The sequence below is a fragment of the Brienomyrus brachyistius genome, chromosome 23, assembly GCF_023856365.1.
Source record: "Brienomyrus brachyistius isolate T26 chromosome 23, BBRACH_0.4, whole genome shotgun sequence".
Lineage (NCBI taxonomy): Eukaryota > Metazoa > Chordata > Actinopteri > Osteoglossiformes > Mormyridae > Brienomyrus > Brienomyrus brachyistius.
Genome location: NC_064555.1, coordinates 14810287 through 14825753, shown reverse-complemented (window position 1 = coordinate 14825753; position 15467 = coordinate 14810287). Strand labels below are relative to the sequence as shown.

The window sequence follows — 15467 nt, the reverse complement described above, 5'->3', positions numbered from 1 at the left end:
TAAAAGCGGGGTACAGAAAATACCGCCAATCACCGTGGAAACGAACTGTACGGACGTGCGGTCCATCAAGCCTTTGAAAGTGCTATCTGTGACTCAAGATGCCTCTTCACCGTTTCCCTGTCAGATCGGCACGGTGTTCTGGGGGGTGGGGGTTGTGCCTAGGAGTTAATAGGTCTCTGTGTATGACCATGTGTTCCATTCTGGCGTCCACATGAAAAACAATAGCTGTTAATATGCAGCGTGTAGTCGGGGGCCGGCTGGATGCTGGTCAGACTGAAGGAGCCAGGGCTGGGGGGTGGGGGGTAGGGGTGTGAAAGAATGAATGGAGAGGTGGGCAGTGCGAGAGGCACTCCTTTCTCCCCCCACAGACGGAGGGACAGGAGGCGAGGCGGATAGACAGTCCTCTCGCGGTACAGCGAAGGGCGACGTGCCCATGAAGTTTCAGACCTCCGGGGAATCGGCCAGGCGTGAGGGTCCAGTGCCGTGTGTGTGTGTGTGTGTGTGTGTGTGTGTGTGTCTCTGAAAGCATGAGCGAGGAAAAAAAGAACATCGCCAGACGGCTGCATCCCAAGCTGCAGATCAGAGCGCTTTTCTGAAACTGCTTCCGCAGGCTGCATATCTTCCCCGGTCATTGATTCAATGGGGTTTGGTGTCTATTTTGTCGCCTGAACGTCCGACGTTACCAGTAAGATGGATCTGCTTCTCCCCGGTTAATTCGTGACCCGTAATTCCACAAGACCCCGAATCAGCTACTGAAGCCTCTTTGTCTCAGACAGTGGTTTTATGAATGATTCTGAATACCGTGGAGGACAGACATTTTATCGCGACGTCGATTTCCCTTCAGGAATGTTGGGGCAGCAAACTGGGCTGTGATAACTCATGATTTAGTGAGATGCGCGTCGGCAAAATTGACAGCAGGTATTAATGCATGCGATCTTCTGTTGCTAGGACACTCCCTTTGAATATTTTGAAGGAAGACTCCCATTGGCTGTTGGGAATGATGCAGGTCTCCCTTTCGCTGGTCCATGGAAACATGTCTGCCCGTCTATCTGTCTGTGTCGCTCACCTCCCTTGTTTCTCCCTCCGTCGCTCCTCATTTTCCCTTTGTCATCATCCTTCATCCCCGCCTGGGTCGCAGTAAGACAATATCGCGGTAGATCATGCTGTTTGTTTGTGCATCAGTCCTTCCAGCGAAGTCTCGAAACGTGATTAAATTTCATTTTTAATATCAGTTTGGCTTCAGCTGCTTCTATAAGGATAGTGGGGGGTGGGGGGGGGGATGGGGACAGGAGATCTTATTCCACCCCCCTACTCAGAAATAAACATCTCACTTGCTGACTGTTTCCCATTGAGGAGGGCTGTTTTATCTGCATGCGCAGGGGTTGACATCTGACCATCTTTATCCACACCTCCGTGCCCCCCATTGTCTTACGAGGGCTGTCACTTAACACCCCACGCTGAATCCATCCTATTATATGACTATCCGTAAAAATTATTAGCTCGTTCAGGCCACTTCTGAGGTGATATTGGACACCCCCTCTTCCCCCTAAACAAATGGGATGGCTGTAGAGGGTCTCGGAGTTGGGAGGGGGGATTGGGGTAACGCTAGCATTGGGGGTTGGGGATCGATCCCGCCTGGCTCGTTGCTGGATTAGCCAAAGAGCAGCATGCCTGTTAAGGGCTGAGGTCGATTTTCACGCACACCGGACGTTACCCTGCTGTCCGGATGAGCTCGTACCATAACTCAAAGCCAGGTCTTCACACCGTGACATGAACGACTGCTTCACTCAGTCAGGGATAAAAAAAATATGGCAATCGATGTGACTTATTGCTCCCCAGAATGCTTCGGAAAGGCTTCGCATTTACCTCTAAATTGTTTCACGGGAGCCGTTACAAACTGCATTGCTGATATTCGAAGCAGCAGTACATATCGATAAGGCTGTTTCAGACCAAACCGGGCCTGGCCAGGAATTCAGGATGCGACTGCAGTGCATTAAGTAATATGTCTGTTTCTGTTCAGTTTTAATTCCCTAAGTCTTCTGATGGATGCAGAAACACCACAGCTAAGGGTTGAAGTCAGGCTTTACATTATTTAGTATATTATATATTATAATTTATCCAGATTGACTTACATAACTCGCACTTTTATAGCCCTATACTTAGTGAAGCAATTCAGGTTAAGTAACCAATAACCCCTCCCACCATGTGTGAAGGTACAACAGGCTCGCCACTGTTTTATTTTTCTGTAGCTAAGCGGTGACGTAGCCACCTTTGGTGTTTGCCGTTTGGCCGTTTGGCTAAAATAACCATCTCGGAGGCAGAGAGCCGGTGCTGCTCTCAAGAATTTGTGAACCTCACTTGGCTGAAACTGCCATCTATGCAGGGCTCGTCTATTCACTTTTGACTCACTTCCAGAATAACACCTTATTTTTAAAATCATCGTTCACTGGCGTGCTGCAGAGGGCGATACAGGTGAAATGTCACCCCCGTGGATAGAAAAAAAGAGAGATTCTTTTTCTTTTCATTGTAATTTGCATTTAAGCCAATGGTTTATAGCCTGGAAACCTTTTTGTCACGAGGTCTTTTTGGGCGTCCAATGGAGGCATACGGCCATCTAGGACGCATAATGATGTCACTTTCAGGTGATGCCCCCCTCCCACGCCCACACGGGATGACTTACCATGTCAGTTTGGCTCTGGGCCCCTGAATGGATCCTTCGGACAGTACAGACGCCTTCGGTCATCTATACAGGGGCGTCCCTGTAAGCGCCATGAGGCTGCTAGAATCTCAGGCGAATGTCAACCAAGTATCGACCTTAATGGTTGTGGTGGAGTGGAAATGTAAATGCTAAGAAAAGCTAGGGTACAGCTCTGAGATGCTTCTGGGAGGGGGGGTGATTTTTCAGATTAGCGCGATGGGTAAGTGTTCTCAGATGCCGCTGACTGTTTCGCCGTGGACCGTCCTGTGCATCAGCTGGTATCAGCGCCCCTCCCAGCCGGGCAGAAGCAGCATATGTCAAATCGGCATCTCCGCTCTGTCCTGGTTCGGCTCCGAAGGTCAGTGGGCAGCAGTTAACAAGCTGAGAAACAGAATTTCTTGAATCAGGAAGGTCCTTCAGCACCTGTTAATGCAGATTCGGTTCTAAAGACCTCACTCAGAACCATTGTTGATGACTCAAAGTGCCAGACCAATCAGGTTTCTTGAGCAACGGGGGCCTCCTGATTGGCTGCCAGTTCGGGTACACAGCCCTGCAAATCATCTTTCGTCTGCAAGGCTGGTGAGCGACATGCAGGCAGTTTGTTAGACCGGAAAGGCTGCAGACAAAAGCTGATCTCGCATCTGACACCAAATATCTATGATTTAGTCAATTTTAACTGTCACATGAATGTAATTGATTTTGAAGAACGTAATTATAATAAGTGATGGCTTCTCAAATAATGGCAGAATCTGTGACTTCCTTATGAGGGGAAGTGATAATGTTAACACTTTTGGGGCATAAACTCGAATCCTGATTAAACTAAATCATTTAACCTTCTACAGCAAACTCACACTGCATTTGATCCCGTAGCACATTAAAATACAAATGGGCCTTTTAGCATTTAATTCAATGTAGAAATAAAAAAATCGATACATTTGCCACATTCTTGCGCAAAGGGCGCCTCCTGATTGGCCGTCGGTTCGGGTACACAGCACCCGATTGGACGTCCAAAATAGGTTTAAGAACCCAGTTGGCGAAGACTGGACTCAGAATGTTTGACTTTCTCATATATGTGCAAAAATTGGTGGCGAGTGCCGCCATCTGTCCTGCCTTAGGAATATTAATATTCACGAACAGATGTGACGTTCAATAATAAAAACCATTTACATTTAAGAATAAGAATGCATGCCTTAGTAGAATGCAGTTTTTTTCTGTATCAATATTTTATTATATATATTTTTCTTATATACATTTTCCATCCATTTGTGTCCCATGCCCACTTACCAAGTCCAGTGTTGCAGTGAGTCTGTTCCACTGGTACAGCGAGCACAGAGAGCTGCTGGTAGATGCCAGCTGGAGATTGGGCACTGTGGGCAGTCGGGCACTGTGGGCAGTCAGGCACTGCGTTTTTTTGGCAGCGGTTTGGGCAAGGTACTTGGTCATCAGCGTCAAAAGCCATCGATGGGGCAGATCTGCAGTATGACATGTGGGGGAGAGGCACCGGCCTAATTTTGAAGCGACGGAGTCTCTGAAATACTCACTAGTGGAATCTGAAGCTTGTGCACAAGCGACTCGGTGCTGTGCAGTGACTGACAGCTGCATTCTTTTCTCCCCGCTCCGATACGATGGCAAAACGAGGCCTGAGCAAAGCCTTGTGCAGAAGTGAGTCAGACTGCAAAAGGCGTATCAGGCCAGGTGACGCTGCTACGGAAACAAGAAAACTGCAGTGGATTGTGGGAAACCTGCCACATTACGTTTCCCAATCCTAGCAAGTCCAGCAACATTTTCAGTAGTTTCAACATTTTTTTTACCAACTAAAACCTATAGCTCATACCATATGATGCAGGAGATATTAGAAAGTGTTGTCCAATCACATACATTTGATGAATTTCGTTGTCACTTTTATGTCATATCTGACGATCAGATTGACGATCATCAAGATCGCACGTTCTTACACAGTGATCAGGAACGGGTTAATGGAAGCTACTGCCTCTATGTTCTTCATCAATGCGTAAGTCATCCATCCCGACATACGAACCCCCTCACCCACCTCTCTCTTCCTCATCCTCCTCGCTGTTTTCCTTGGCCATCTGCCAGTTAGCTGAACCAGCAGTCAAATGACATGTGAAATATTGACACCCAGGCTAACACCAGCCCACCATCCACCTAAACATAGACCTCGTCTATCTTTTAGTCCGTGCTTTTGCGGATCAAACCATCTAGTCCCTAGTAATTCGCTCCATCCGCTCTGTCCATTTCACAACCCACCCGGTTTGGACCCTTTCACATCTTCACTCTAATAAATGAATCAGGCCGTTTATAAAACCATCCGGAATCTGTTTAAATCTGTTCAGTTTCTATTTAATAATCTGCAATTTCCAGTAATCCACCCACAGTCTATTAATCCGCACAGAGCCTCAGCCTATTAACCAGTCCATCTTGTTGGCTTATTTTTCCTTTATTTTCCTATGGTGATGCTATCTTAGCATTTTCTGCCATTACACGCATTCTGCTGCCACCTAGCCAAGGGGGTGGGGTTACGTCAAGCACAGACAGGAGGAGTGGAGATGCAGATACGGACCAGTAACCAATTTTTCTTAATGATTTCATAGTAATTGTTGCATCAATGACCTGCCAGTCTTCAGTAAAGATAGTGACTCCTAACAAAGAGCAATAATTTCAGGGGCTTAGACGAGTTTTCCCATGAACACCTGAGGCCACAAAGCCCATGAATGGTACATGCTGTGCTGTGTGGTGACACTGGTACACAGGCCATTGCTGTTGTGAAAAGCGGGCAACTGGAATTGTTCACTGTGTCCTCATTTGGGGGGCGGGGGGGAAGGTGAGGGGTGATGATGATCTTCCAGCCTTTTGCAGTGGCTCTGGTACTGAGGCAGACAACCATAATTAACAGGAACCCCATTAGCAGCCACAGGGGATTATGGGTATAATCAGCTCAGGCCAGCTTTTCGCAACAGAAGATTTTTAAAATGCATGGTAATTTATGGCATTTCATGAAAGAGTCCTACTCCAAAACATCATCAACTCACAACAGCACCAACCGCCCCCCTCCCCCCAAGGGGGGGACTGTAAGGTGATGGAGGGCAGAGTCACACACGATTGTTCAAATGCCGCCCCACCCGCGGCCAACATTTACAGAGCAGCATCTCTGCCCTACATCTGAGCCAGACAGAATGCAGCTGCCAGCCCCTTAACTGGGAAGATGGAGCCTCTGCCTGCCAGGCCTTGGTGGCAGATGCCTGCCTTAATTAAGGAAGCCAGTGTCAGGCAGCTGGAGGAATGGGGTTAGGGTTAAGCCTAGGCCAATTAGGTGCATCGTCAGCATCTGGAGAGAGGGGCCAAAATGACCCCAAATGTTCAAGGTCCTCAGCAGCACAATAACATGTGTGACACCCCATGAACATGAATGAATGGAGAGGAAGTTGGGGCAAAAGCAGGCCGCCCTGCAGTCCCATCACATGATCTGCGTCACATGATGAAGCTGCGATGCCTTTTCACGCCGCCAAATTGCTAAGACTCTCAGGGACTTTGTTTCTCTTCTTTCACTTTATTTATTTATCTAAAGGGAAGAAAAACGGAACCACAGCGTGACGCGTGAAGCCGGGCAGTGGAAAGGGCGCGTTTCTCGTTGTCGTATGACTCCAAGCCGGAGTCTCCGGAGAGAATGAGCAGAACCATAGACCACAGAACACATCGGAACAAGGCGGCATGAAGTCATGTCCTCTCGTCTGTTTGCTTTTTGATGAACTCAGATATAACGTTTGGTTTTGAATAACAGATTCAAATTCAACTCAGGCTTCCATTAATAGTGGTTTGCATTCGATTATTTCCAGGTAATTTTGGAGGGCATCTGTCACCACACAGGCATATGGGGGGGGGAGATGAGCAAGTGGGGGAGGGACCGCTCTGGGTTATTGTGACCCAGCCGAGAAAGTACATGGGAGGGAGGTCAGGATGCAGCTCTATCCTCGATTCGACAGCGCCGTGGGGGTTGAGGTGGGGGAGGGGGGCATAAAGCTCTTTGTCATCTCCGTGGGAACAGCAGGAAGGCTCGGCAATATGCGTGAAGGGGATGTGCGATCGCTTCTGCGTTCCCGTCGCCATGGAGGGTTGATGGATGGTGGGGGGTGGGACATAAACATTATTTCATATCGTTTGCATCATTTAATTCCCCAGCAGATTCTTCTGCACAACAGGGCTCACATGATTCACAATGTCCACACAGGGTGCCCGCCACAACGGGGGGGGGGCAGGGACATGCAACACAGGACACATACACCCACCCCCGACACCCAGCCACACTAATCCGGGCTTCAGACCTGCAGCCCCGGAAGTACGGAGACCCCGCTCCTCCCAGCTGACAAATCAGTTTTTTTCCTCCTTATTTTCTCGCTTACATCAGGCTTTAATTAAAAGCCATGTTTATGCACATTTGCACAAAGGGATTTTTTACTTTACCAAAGAGCAAAGTTACCCACTGGTGACCACAACCTGATGAGGGGGTCCCCCTGGGATGTGGAGGAACAAGCCCTGACCCAGAATCTCAGCTAGGTTGTGGTGATGATGGAGCGGGGGTGGGGGGTTACCTCCCCCAGACGAAGCCTGCGGGATGACCAGCAGTAATTAGGGCTAATAGAGAGGCTGACATTGAGAAAGGACCAAACCCCCCTACATCCAGAGGGGATTTTACTCACTGTCCACAGCAGTGTCTCCTAGTTATGACCCAATTGGGGTCTGTTGATATGGTAACTGTTGCCAGGGAAAGGTTGCTAGCTGGTGTTGGTGACAGGAAGCAGTGTAGCAGCCAAACACATCTGCAGGCAGGAATGCCAATGTACCTCTGTGGTATTAGCTGTCATGCTAACAGGTATGACACATGCTCCCCATACTGGGGGGGGTGTGCAACTCGGCGGGTTAGGACAACATGCCTGCACTTGGAAGGTCCTAGGTTCAAATGCCAGGCTCAACAGAATGATTTTTACCATTGAGCATGCCCCTTAACCCGCCGTTTGCTCCAAGGCCTGGTTCACCCTGCATTGTCAATTGCATGTCGCTTTCAATAAAGTTGTCTGCATAAAATAATTAACTGTAGCCTGAGTCAACGTGTCATTTAAATCACTCACAATGCTTAATGGCATATTTAAACAAAAATGTAATCAAACCACTTCCTATAGCGAATTCAGACCTATAATAAGTTAAACAGTTTTCACTTACAGTGCTGTCCGATACATCACATGCGGACTGTGGAGTTACTGAATGCACCTTTATGTATCTTATGTGTGAAGCGGACCTTGGTTTGGTCTAGTACAGGCTCCTAGCTTCAGCCGCTAACAGGCCGAGTGCGTCCCTGTCATACCTGGATCAGGACCCCCGTCCCCCACAGGCCCCCACTACAGCAGCAGGGCATTCTGGGTGCTGCTCCTGAAAGTTCCGCACAGAGATCGATGCCGCAGATCCTTCGACGAGCAAACAAAAAATTATGTATCAGGTTTCCAACCGTCAACAAAAGAGTCCAACTGTTTAACGAAGAACTGAAACCGGCATTCGTTCTTATTTCAGTTAGACAGTTTGACCGCGCGTTTCGCACGACCGACCAGACCAGACCTTCTTAGAAGAGGCCAACGCAGCAGCCACTTCTGACCAACGTCCTCCAACAATGGAAATGCCGCCCACGGTCATGTGAATACCGGAGTTGCCGCATCTGTCCTCTGCTTGTGCCGTAAACCCACGGGGCAAAGATTTACGGTGCAAAACCGCTTGCGCTGCTCATTGATCCAATCAGAGGGACTCATTCAGGTGCTGGGAGGCCTGTTGGGAGGGATGTGCCGATTTATAGACTCCAGTGGCGCTGATCTCTCCACGCTCTAGTGAGGGGGGGCAGGATGGCAGTAAAATGCCTCAGTGCACTCTCATCTCCTGCACTCGTTTGACTCCAGGCTCTTTTAAACACAGGAGCTTTTGACTTCCAGGCAAAATCGTCACACGCAAATTGGATTTTTTTTTTTCCGCACGACAAAAGGAACGGGTTGTGGTATTTCTGAATGGTCCCCCCCCCCCCCAGTAGCTTGCTGTTCTCAGCTCTCGACAGCATCACATGAGCATGGCGCTGCCTGTTACCGTGGCAACAGGAGGACCCAGTAATCGTGGTGCCAGAGTACAAAAGATGATCGAAGGGAGGAGTTGTTTTTACCATCAGTTGAAATATAGAAAACAGCATATTCATGTCAAGGCGCTAATTATCATTGCTTAACATTTTTCTGCAAAATATTTCAATAAATTGAATAAAATTTACAAGATGCTATTTTTCACAGCCATCGTCAGCTAGCTTCATATGAACCATCCACCAACTACAATGCACAGCATCATGAAGGCTTTTGATTGGCTGAGAGTGAAATACCATGTGATTGGGCGAGTGAGAAGTCAAAGTGTTATGAATATTTTCTTGAGGCCACATTTATTCACAGAGGGCTCAGGTAGACGTGCCTCCCTGAGGCGTACTCCCCCCCCTGCCCCCCCCAGGAGCTCTCTGTCGCCCACTTCTGAAGGATGTGAAATACATAGTGCGACTTTCCTACAAGGCAGTGTCAGTCCTATTCCAGTGAGAAGGGCCATTGTAGGGGAAGGGCCAGACAGGTAAGATTCTGCAAGGGTCTCAAATAAGTAAAAGAGGTCACACTGCTACCCAGTTAGAATTGCACGATTCCCAGCCATGCCGGAATATTCTTTCAGAGTTTCCTTCTGCGGTAATACTGAGGGCTACTGGCTAAGACCAGTACTGAGCCATGCGATCTCACGATGAGATCTCTGAACACGGGCACACAGTGCTGGGCAAAATTTGATCCACCGTGAGCCAACATTTCCCCGAAGTCCGCCATCGATTAGATGATATGATACGCGTTTGGGGACGGCCCATCTCAGATTAGGCACTACATCGCTGTCACAGCGGAAGTGGAGACAATGGGAGAGGTGGCTTTGACTCCAGCTCCACCCGGAGAATGTCATTGCCTGCCATCCTTCCGCCTCATCCCCTTTTCCGGAGCAGCATTCTGAGCCGCAAATCACCTCCCATGAACAAAGCTGGGCTGTAGGTTCTCGACGCGTCGATGTGCACTTTCACAAACTCCTCCCCCGGCTGCCCCTCCCTCAAAGAACCGGTGCTGTAGCAGCGTGCCGTCATGGTTTTGCAGCGAAGTGGGGGGGGTGATATTCAGGAGACGCTTCCTTTCCAGAAATGCCTCTAGCTGCTCGGAGATGCTGCCGCGGAAAAACACAGAAGGCCTGTTTCCATGGTTACGGCCCAGGTGCGGCGATGGTGGGTCCGGGAGTCAGGGTGCCGGGTCAGTTGGAAGTCCACCGGGTTTATTATTTTTATTACATCCTCACGGCTATCTCCCAGAATTCCACGGGAGCAAAGTCACAGAAGGATTCGTGCGGCCTTTCTCCAGCAAGGACACAGAGGTGGGGGGAGGGTGCTATTTTTAGACTCAGCCTCTCCTCTTCTCCCTCTCTCTCTCTTGCTCTCTCCATCCTTCAGGTTGCACGGAGCAGATGCTGTGATTCCACCAGCAGCTCCGGTTGATGCAGTGAAGTGCTCCAGTGAGGAATATCGCTTATAAGGTAGCTAAAAAAACGCCGGCCATTAACCCCCCCCCCCCCCCCCCCCCAAATCCCGCCCACTTTCTGTGGCCAGGAGCCACAGAAACCAGTCACAGTCCAATAAGCACATGATCACAGATACACACAGCTAGAGCTCGTAACTTCCCTAGCTTCACAAACATCACACCGCATGAATCTGCGCCCTGGGTTGATGTTCCCCAATCCTGACGGCATCCTGGCAACCCCACGATAGCGTCGGACCCCAGCCGGGGCTGAGCTTGGCCGAGCACCCGCTCCGTGAAATGGAGGCTCACCAGCACAGAGCGCTAACTTTAGCATTAGCTCATGTCAGCCTCTCGCTGTGCAGTATACCGAGCACGGAAACCAAGGAAGCGATTCACAGAGGTGCACAGGTCCCCGGGGGGGGGGCACAAGCCACTCATTTAAGAAGACTCCTCTACAGCATCGTGACCAGCAAGTGTCAGAACAGAAAGGAACCTCTGCACCTTCCTCCCCCTTGTGGTCGAGGACTGAAACTGGAGCCGTTTCATTTCCCAGTTTGGATCCCAGGCTGGAAACATTCGGACACCTTTGCTGCTGCGCGTTGCATTAATTTGGTAATATCTTGCATATTTTAGTGTGGGCCATTGAAGAAAGCAGGAAGGAAGCACGCCAACCACCCTCCCCACTTACCCCCATCCTAGCCGGTGACATTTGTGAGTAACGAAAATAGGAAGTAAGAGCTGGCATTTTTTGGTTTTCTTTTTGGGGAACTTGCGAGGGTGATGTCGCGCTTTCACGACAAGAAGATATCGTAACCACCCCCCTCCCCCCCTATGACCTCTCGCTTCTCTCAAAGCATTTCAGTTTTAGAAAAAGCCCAAGCAAGCAAACAACAATAAAAAAAAAAGCAAAAAAACTTCTCTTAGTAAAAAAGAGAAGCGTGGATGGCTGTGAGCTTCAGAAGGGGAGGTCAGTGAGCGTAACCTCAGAGGACTGCCTGGGCACGTCACAGCGGATGCGGGTGCATAAGAGAGAGCAGCCTTGGATGAGGAAGAAAGAGGACGGATGATACAGCAGCCAGGCGACAGCACACAGGGCACCGGTGTGTACAAAGTCAGGCAAAGAACAGCACGGCAAGGTGGGAGTCCACGGCATTCGATGAGGGCGGTGTCACAGTCACGTCGAATGTTGTGTTTATTCCGTTTGCAATCTGCACCATCCTGCAAAGCATGAAACGCTATGACGCTATGATACTTTTGCAAGAGTCACATACTTATTTGTGTGCTTTAAGAAGGGGGTGCGTTACTGACGGATGGCAGAGGATTGGAGGTCAAATCTCACCTCGGCTCCCATCAGCACGTTTGTTGGATAGAGGTCAGGAGTGTGGTCCTTCAGAAGTTGGGGAGAACAATGAATGAGAGCAGTCAATGGCATAAAAGGGCGTTTGATCTGGAGGGCTGTTATGGGCGTGGTTTCTGCTTAGGGTTTAAAAGCCGGGATCCGCGGGAATGTAAACTGCGGCGTCAGTGAGAGAGCCATCTCCCAAGGGCTGTCTCTTCATGTCAAGCGAATATACAGGTCTGGAACTGCATGCGGTCCAACCTGACTGGGCTCTTCTGCAGGTTGCCAGGCAACCAGCACCCTGGCAGTGACATGTTTTTTGCAGAAGATGTGAAACTCACTTCAAACGCAGATGGCGCTTTCTGCAGTATGCGGTTTTGCTTCTGATGTGAACGATCTGAACTGATCGTTCAGTGATAGATATCAGCCCTTTGACCTGGCTTTCCTCAAACGGCACGCATTTTATCTTTGGCCTTTTGTACAGTGACTGCTATGGTTACATAATTGAAAAACTCTGTGAAAGTCCAGTGCACAAGCATGGCAGACAACTGCAGTTCTTTTTTGAGCTTCCTTCCGAGCGTCTGCGAGGTGCAGCTTCCGCTCCCTGCTACAGGAACTGTAATGCAGGGTCACGATGACTCTGAAGACTATCTTAGGAAGCACAGAGCACGAGGCAGGTCACCTGGGGTCAATCATAGACACCCAAACTGACATCTGCCAATGTCTTCATGACTTTCAGTTACCCAGAATCCTCATCGCCATGTTGCAGTAAGCAGTGAGCAAAACGTGCAGCTACAGTGAAACATGCCCAAAAGACGCCCTTTTTTTCCATTCTGGGAGGGTGCCCTGCAGAGCAGGGAATCACCCTAACTATTTTAGATTCCATATTGATAGGGGCTGTGCGTATAATCCCATCCAAAGGTACAACAGCAGCATCCTGCTGGAACTTCATCTTTATTTACCGCTCCACCAAATGCTGCAAGTAATTTCGTCGAGGGGCAACTACAAAAGGATCGAACACTAGCCCAGAGGCCGGATTGCATTGTTTTTTCACTAAACTACCAAAAGTAGTTTACCCCTGTTTACCACTGTGATTTTTCAAGATTACGTTGCATGTGCATATGTCTTGCCCTTTTCAGTCTGGCGAGGGTTCCGTATTCTACACGCACCAGCTCTGACCTCACATCCTGTGTGTCTTAACCAGCCAGGCCCCAGTCAGCGGGTTAGCGCATTAGCACACTGTCACGCCGACCTGTCAGGTGTCCTAGCCCTCCTGGGCTCTGCTGCTGCGGCACCTGTAAATCATCCACACGCTGCATTATTCATATGCTTGGTGCTTAGCGTACGCTTTCATCTGCGGAGATTTACATAGCTTAGCATTTCACGCTTTGCCCATTTACTCAGCTGGGTAGGTCTTTGTTTTTTTTTATATCAAACCAGGCTAAGCAGCTCACTTGAAGGGCACGCCATCTCTCCCAGGTCAGGTTCCTTGACTACTATGCTCCCAGCTGCTCAGTGGCTATTATAAGAAAGACATAAAATTTACAGTACTTATCTAACAGCGCCCCCTTTAAGAATGTGTCTTTACTTCTGACGGAAGAGGAGGGGTTAAAGGTGAGCACAGTTCCCAGTAGACCCATCCAAATCAGAGTCTGAAAAGGCACAGACAAGCCAACCTTTCATTCTTCCGGTAACACAAACCCCCAAGTCTACCTCATACCTCAACGCTGCTGGGATGAATCAGTACTACCTGTGCCCCTCAGCTTGGGGGGGGGGCTATTCCACAAAACCAGATTTCCCATTTAGCTGGATAACTAACTGTGAAATCTGTCCAATAGGAATACAGGTAAGTGACATTCCTATTGGCTGCTTACATTTGGCTTAAGTTATTTAGCTAAAGAAATCCTGCTTTGTGGGGTACTACCTGGTCATTTCTGTTCAGTCTGTAGCTGACACATCACCCTCTTTGTACTTCATCTTAACTCTCTTCTGCCTAATCCGCGACTCCTTCTTTCCCCATAAAACTATGACATACTGCTACAAATGCCACTAAATAGAGGGCTCATTGTGTTCTAATGACTGTCCTAATGCTTCACCTCAGGGATGTTTGATACATGAAGAGTAAAAACAACCTAAAACGTGCCGATCGATGAGCCTGAAGCTGTCTCCGCTAGCACAGGTCACACCCAGGATAGGATGCTACGAAAAATTTGCCACAGAAAGTCTTCACATAAAGACCAGCTGGGAGTTTAGTGGTATGGGTTGGGGGGGGGGGTCAGCGATAATGAGCAGGGGCAGGCAGTGTCTTGCTTAATATATCTTCACGGATCTTCTTCCCACAGCAAAGTAAACATCTCGAGATCCTGCTGAAAAAAACAGCTAAAAACCAACCTATGCTGGTAGCTGGTTTTAGGTGGTCTAAGATGGTCTAAGATGGTCTTAGATGGTCTAAGATGGTCTTAGATGGGTTTATAGGGTCATGTCCCAGCTCTTGCTGATCTTTGATGGTTTAACTGGGTCAGTCACCAGTTAGTTATGCTGATGTAGCCAACTTATCAAGCTGTTCATGCTAGTATAACTAGCTCAACCCTCAAATCATCATGCACAAACATACTTTAAGCGGGTCACGGTGGTATTTTTGAGCAGGGAGCTCTCACATATGCTGAACCCACTTGGAAAGGTGCAAAGACTATACTACAGTGCCATCAAAAGACGACGCACTGTATCCTGGTTCCTCAGCCAGGGCGAGTTTACGTGCATCTGTAGAGTATTTCTCTATTGATTTTTGATTCTTCAGCTGCTTAGTGCGGACAAGAAAACAAATGAGATACATTTCTCGAAATTTGATGAGTTTGTCAATATTTTTCTGCTCACTGCTGCCATATAAAGAGGAAGGCATCTTACAATCATCCAGAACCAAGTCTTATGTCACAAAGATGGGTGTGGAGCACGTGCAATCTTGAGCAGAAAGAAGGACTATTTCGCTGAGCCGATGTGCCAAGTAACTGACCGAGGAATATATGGAAACTTCTGGGTGTGATGTCCTTGCTTTATTGGAATTACATGGGATCCGTCTTTCCCCTGATGAAACAGCAGCAACCTCAACCCACTGAATAGGCCCCAGTCTGAAGCGGGTAAGGCTGCTGTGAAACAGAAACAGCCACAGCAGTGATGGAGCTGACGTCCTCGATGACGTCAACTGTCATAATCTCCCAGCAAGCTGTGCGATTGGCTCGCCAAGGCCGGAGGACCTCAGGCTAAGCGAATTCAGCGAAAGGAAGAGATGATGTCACACCCGCTAATCCGGTGCCTTGTCCTAGTAATTAAAATGTCACGTGGAGCCCAGGAGGTGGAACAGCAGGAGTCTTAAGTGTCACCGATCCGTCCAGAGAGCAGCTGCAGCAGGAGAGAGACCATGGATGACAGCGAGGTGACGGTCGCAGTCCTGGAGGCTGCAGAATCACACAAACGATTCAAAAGGCTAAACTGGTTAGCTGCAGGAAGGAAGTGCAATTAAAACAGCACAATTTTAACTAAAACCACCCCATTCCTCTACTCCAGCCATACACACTGCTCCAAAGCATCCACCCAACATGCTGGGAAGATAAAGATGTCCAGTATGAATGAGTGATAGGTAGACAGAAGATGGAGAGACCTGGGGTAAGAGTAGGAGGTGCGCACTCCTCCGTACTGTATGTGTCTGTTGTTGTCTCCCCTGTTCAGGTTTGCCGATCATGGGGAATCTCATTAAGGTCCTTGGGAAGGATTTAGAAAACTGTCCGCATTTTTTCCTGGACTTTGAAAGTAA

General features: G+C 48.7%; 1 protein-coding gene across 4 annotated transcripts in view; it reads left to right on the top strand.

The window, feature by feature from the left end:
- fam49al (family with sequence similarity 49 member A, like) overlaps positions 1 to 15467 on the top strand; it is a 28475-nt gene that overhangs the window by 894 nt on the left and 12114 nt on the right. Inside the window, exons 2-3 of one of the 4 annotated variants that reach the window (XM_048993656.1) lie at positions 10254 to 10336; positions 15383 to 15463. In XM_048993656.1, coding sequence (XP_048849613.1) covers positions 15394 to 15463 — 70 coding nt within the window. In that variant the 5' untranslated portion in view covers positions 10254 to 10336; positions 15383 to 15393. Of the gene's footprint in view, positions 1 to 10253; positions 10337 to 10426; positions 15464 to 15467 lie in introns of those variants that run through there. The other 3 variants (XM_048993654.1, XM_048993657.1, XM_048993655.1) reach the window with 3 other exon arrangements.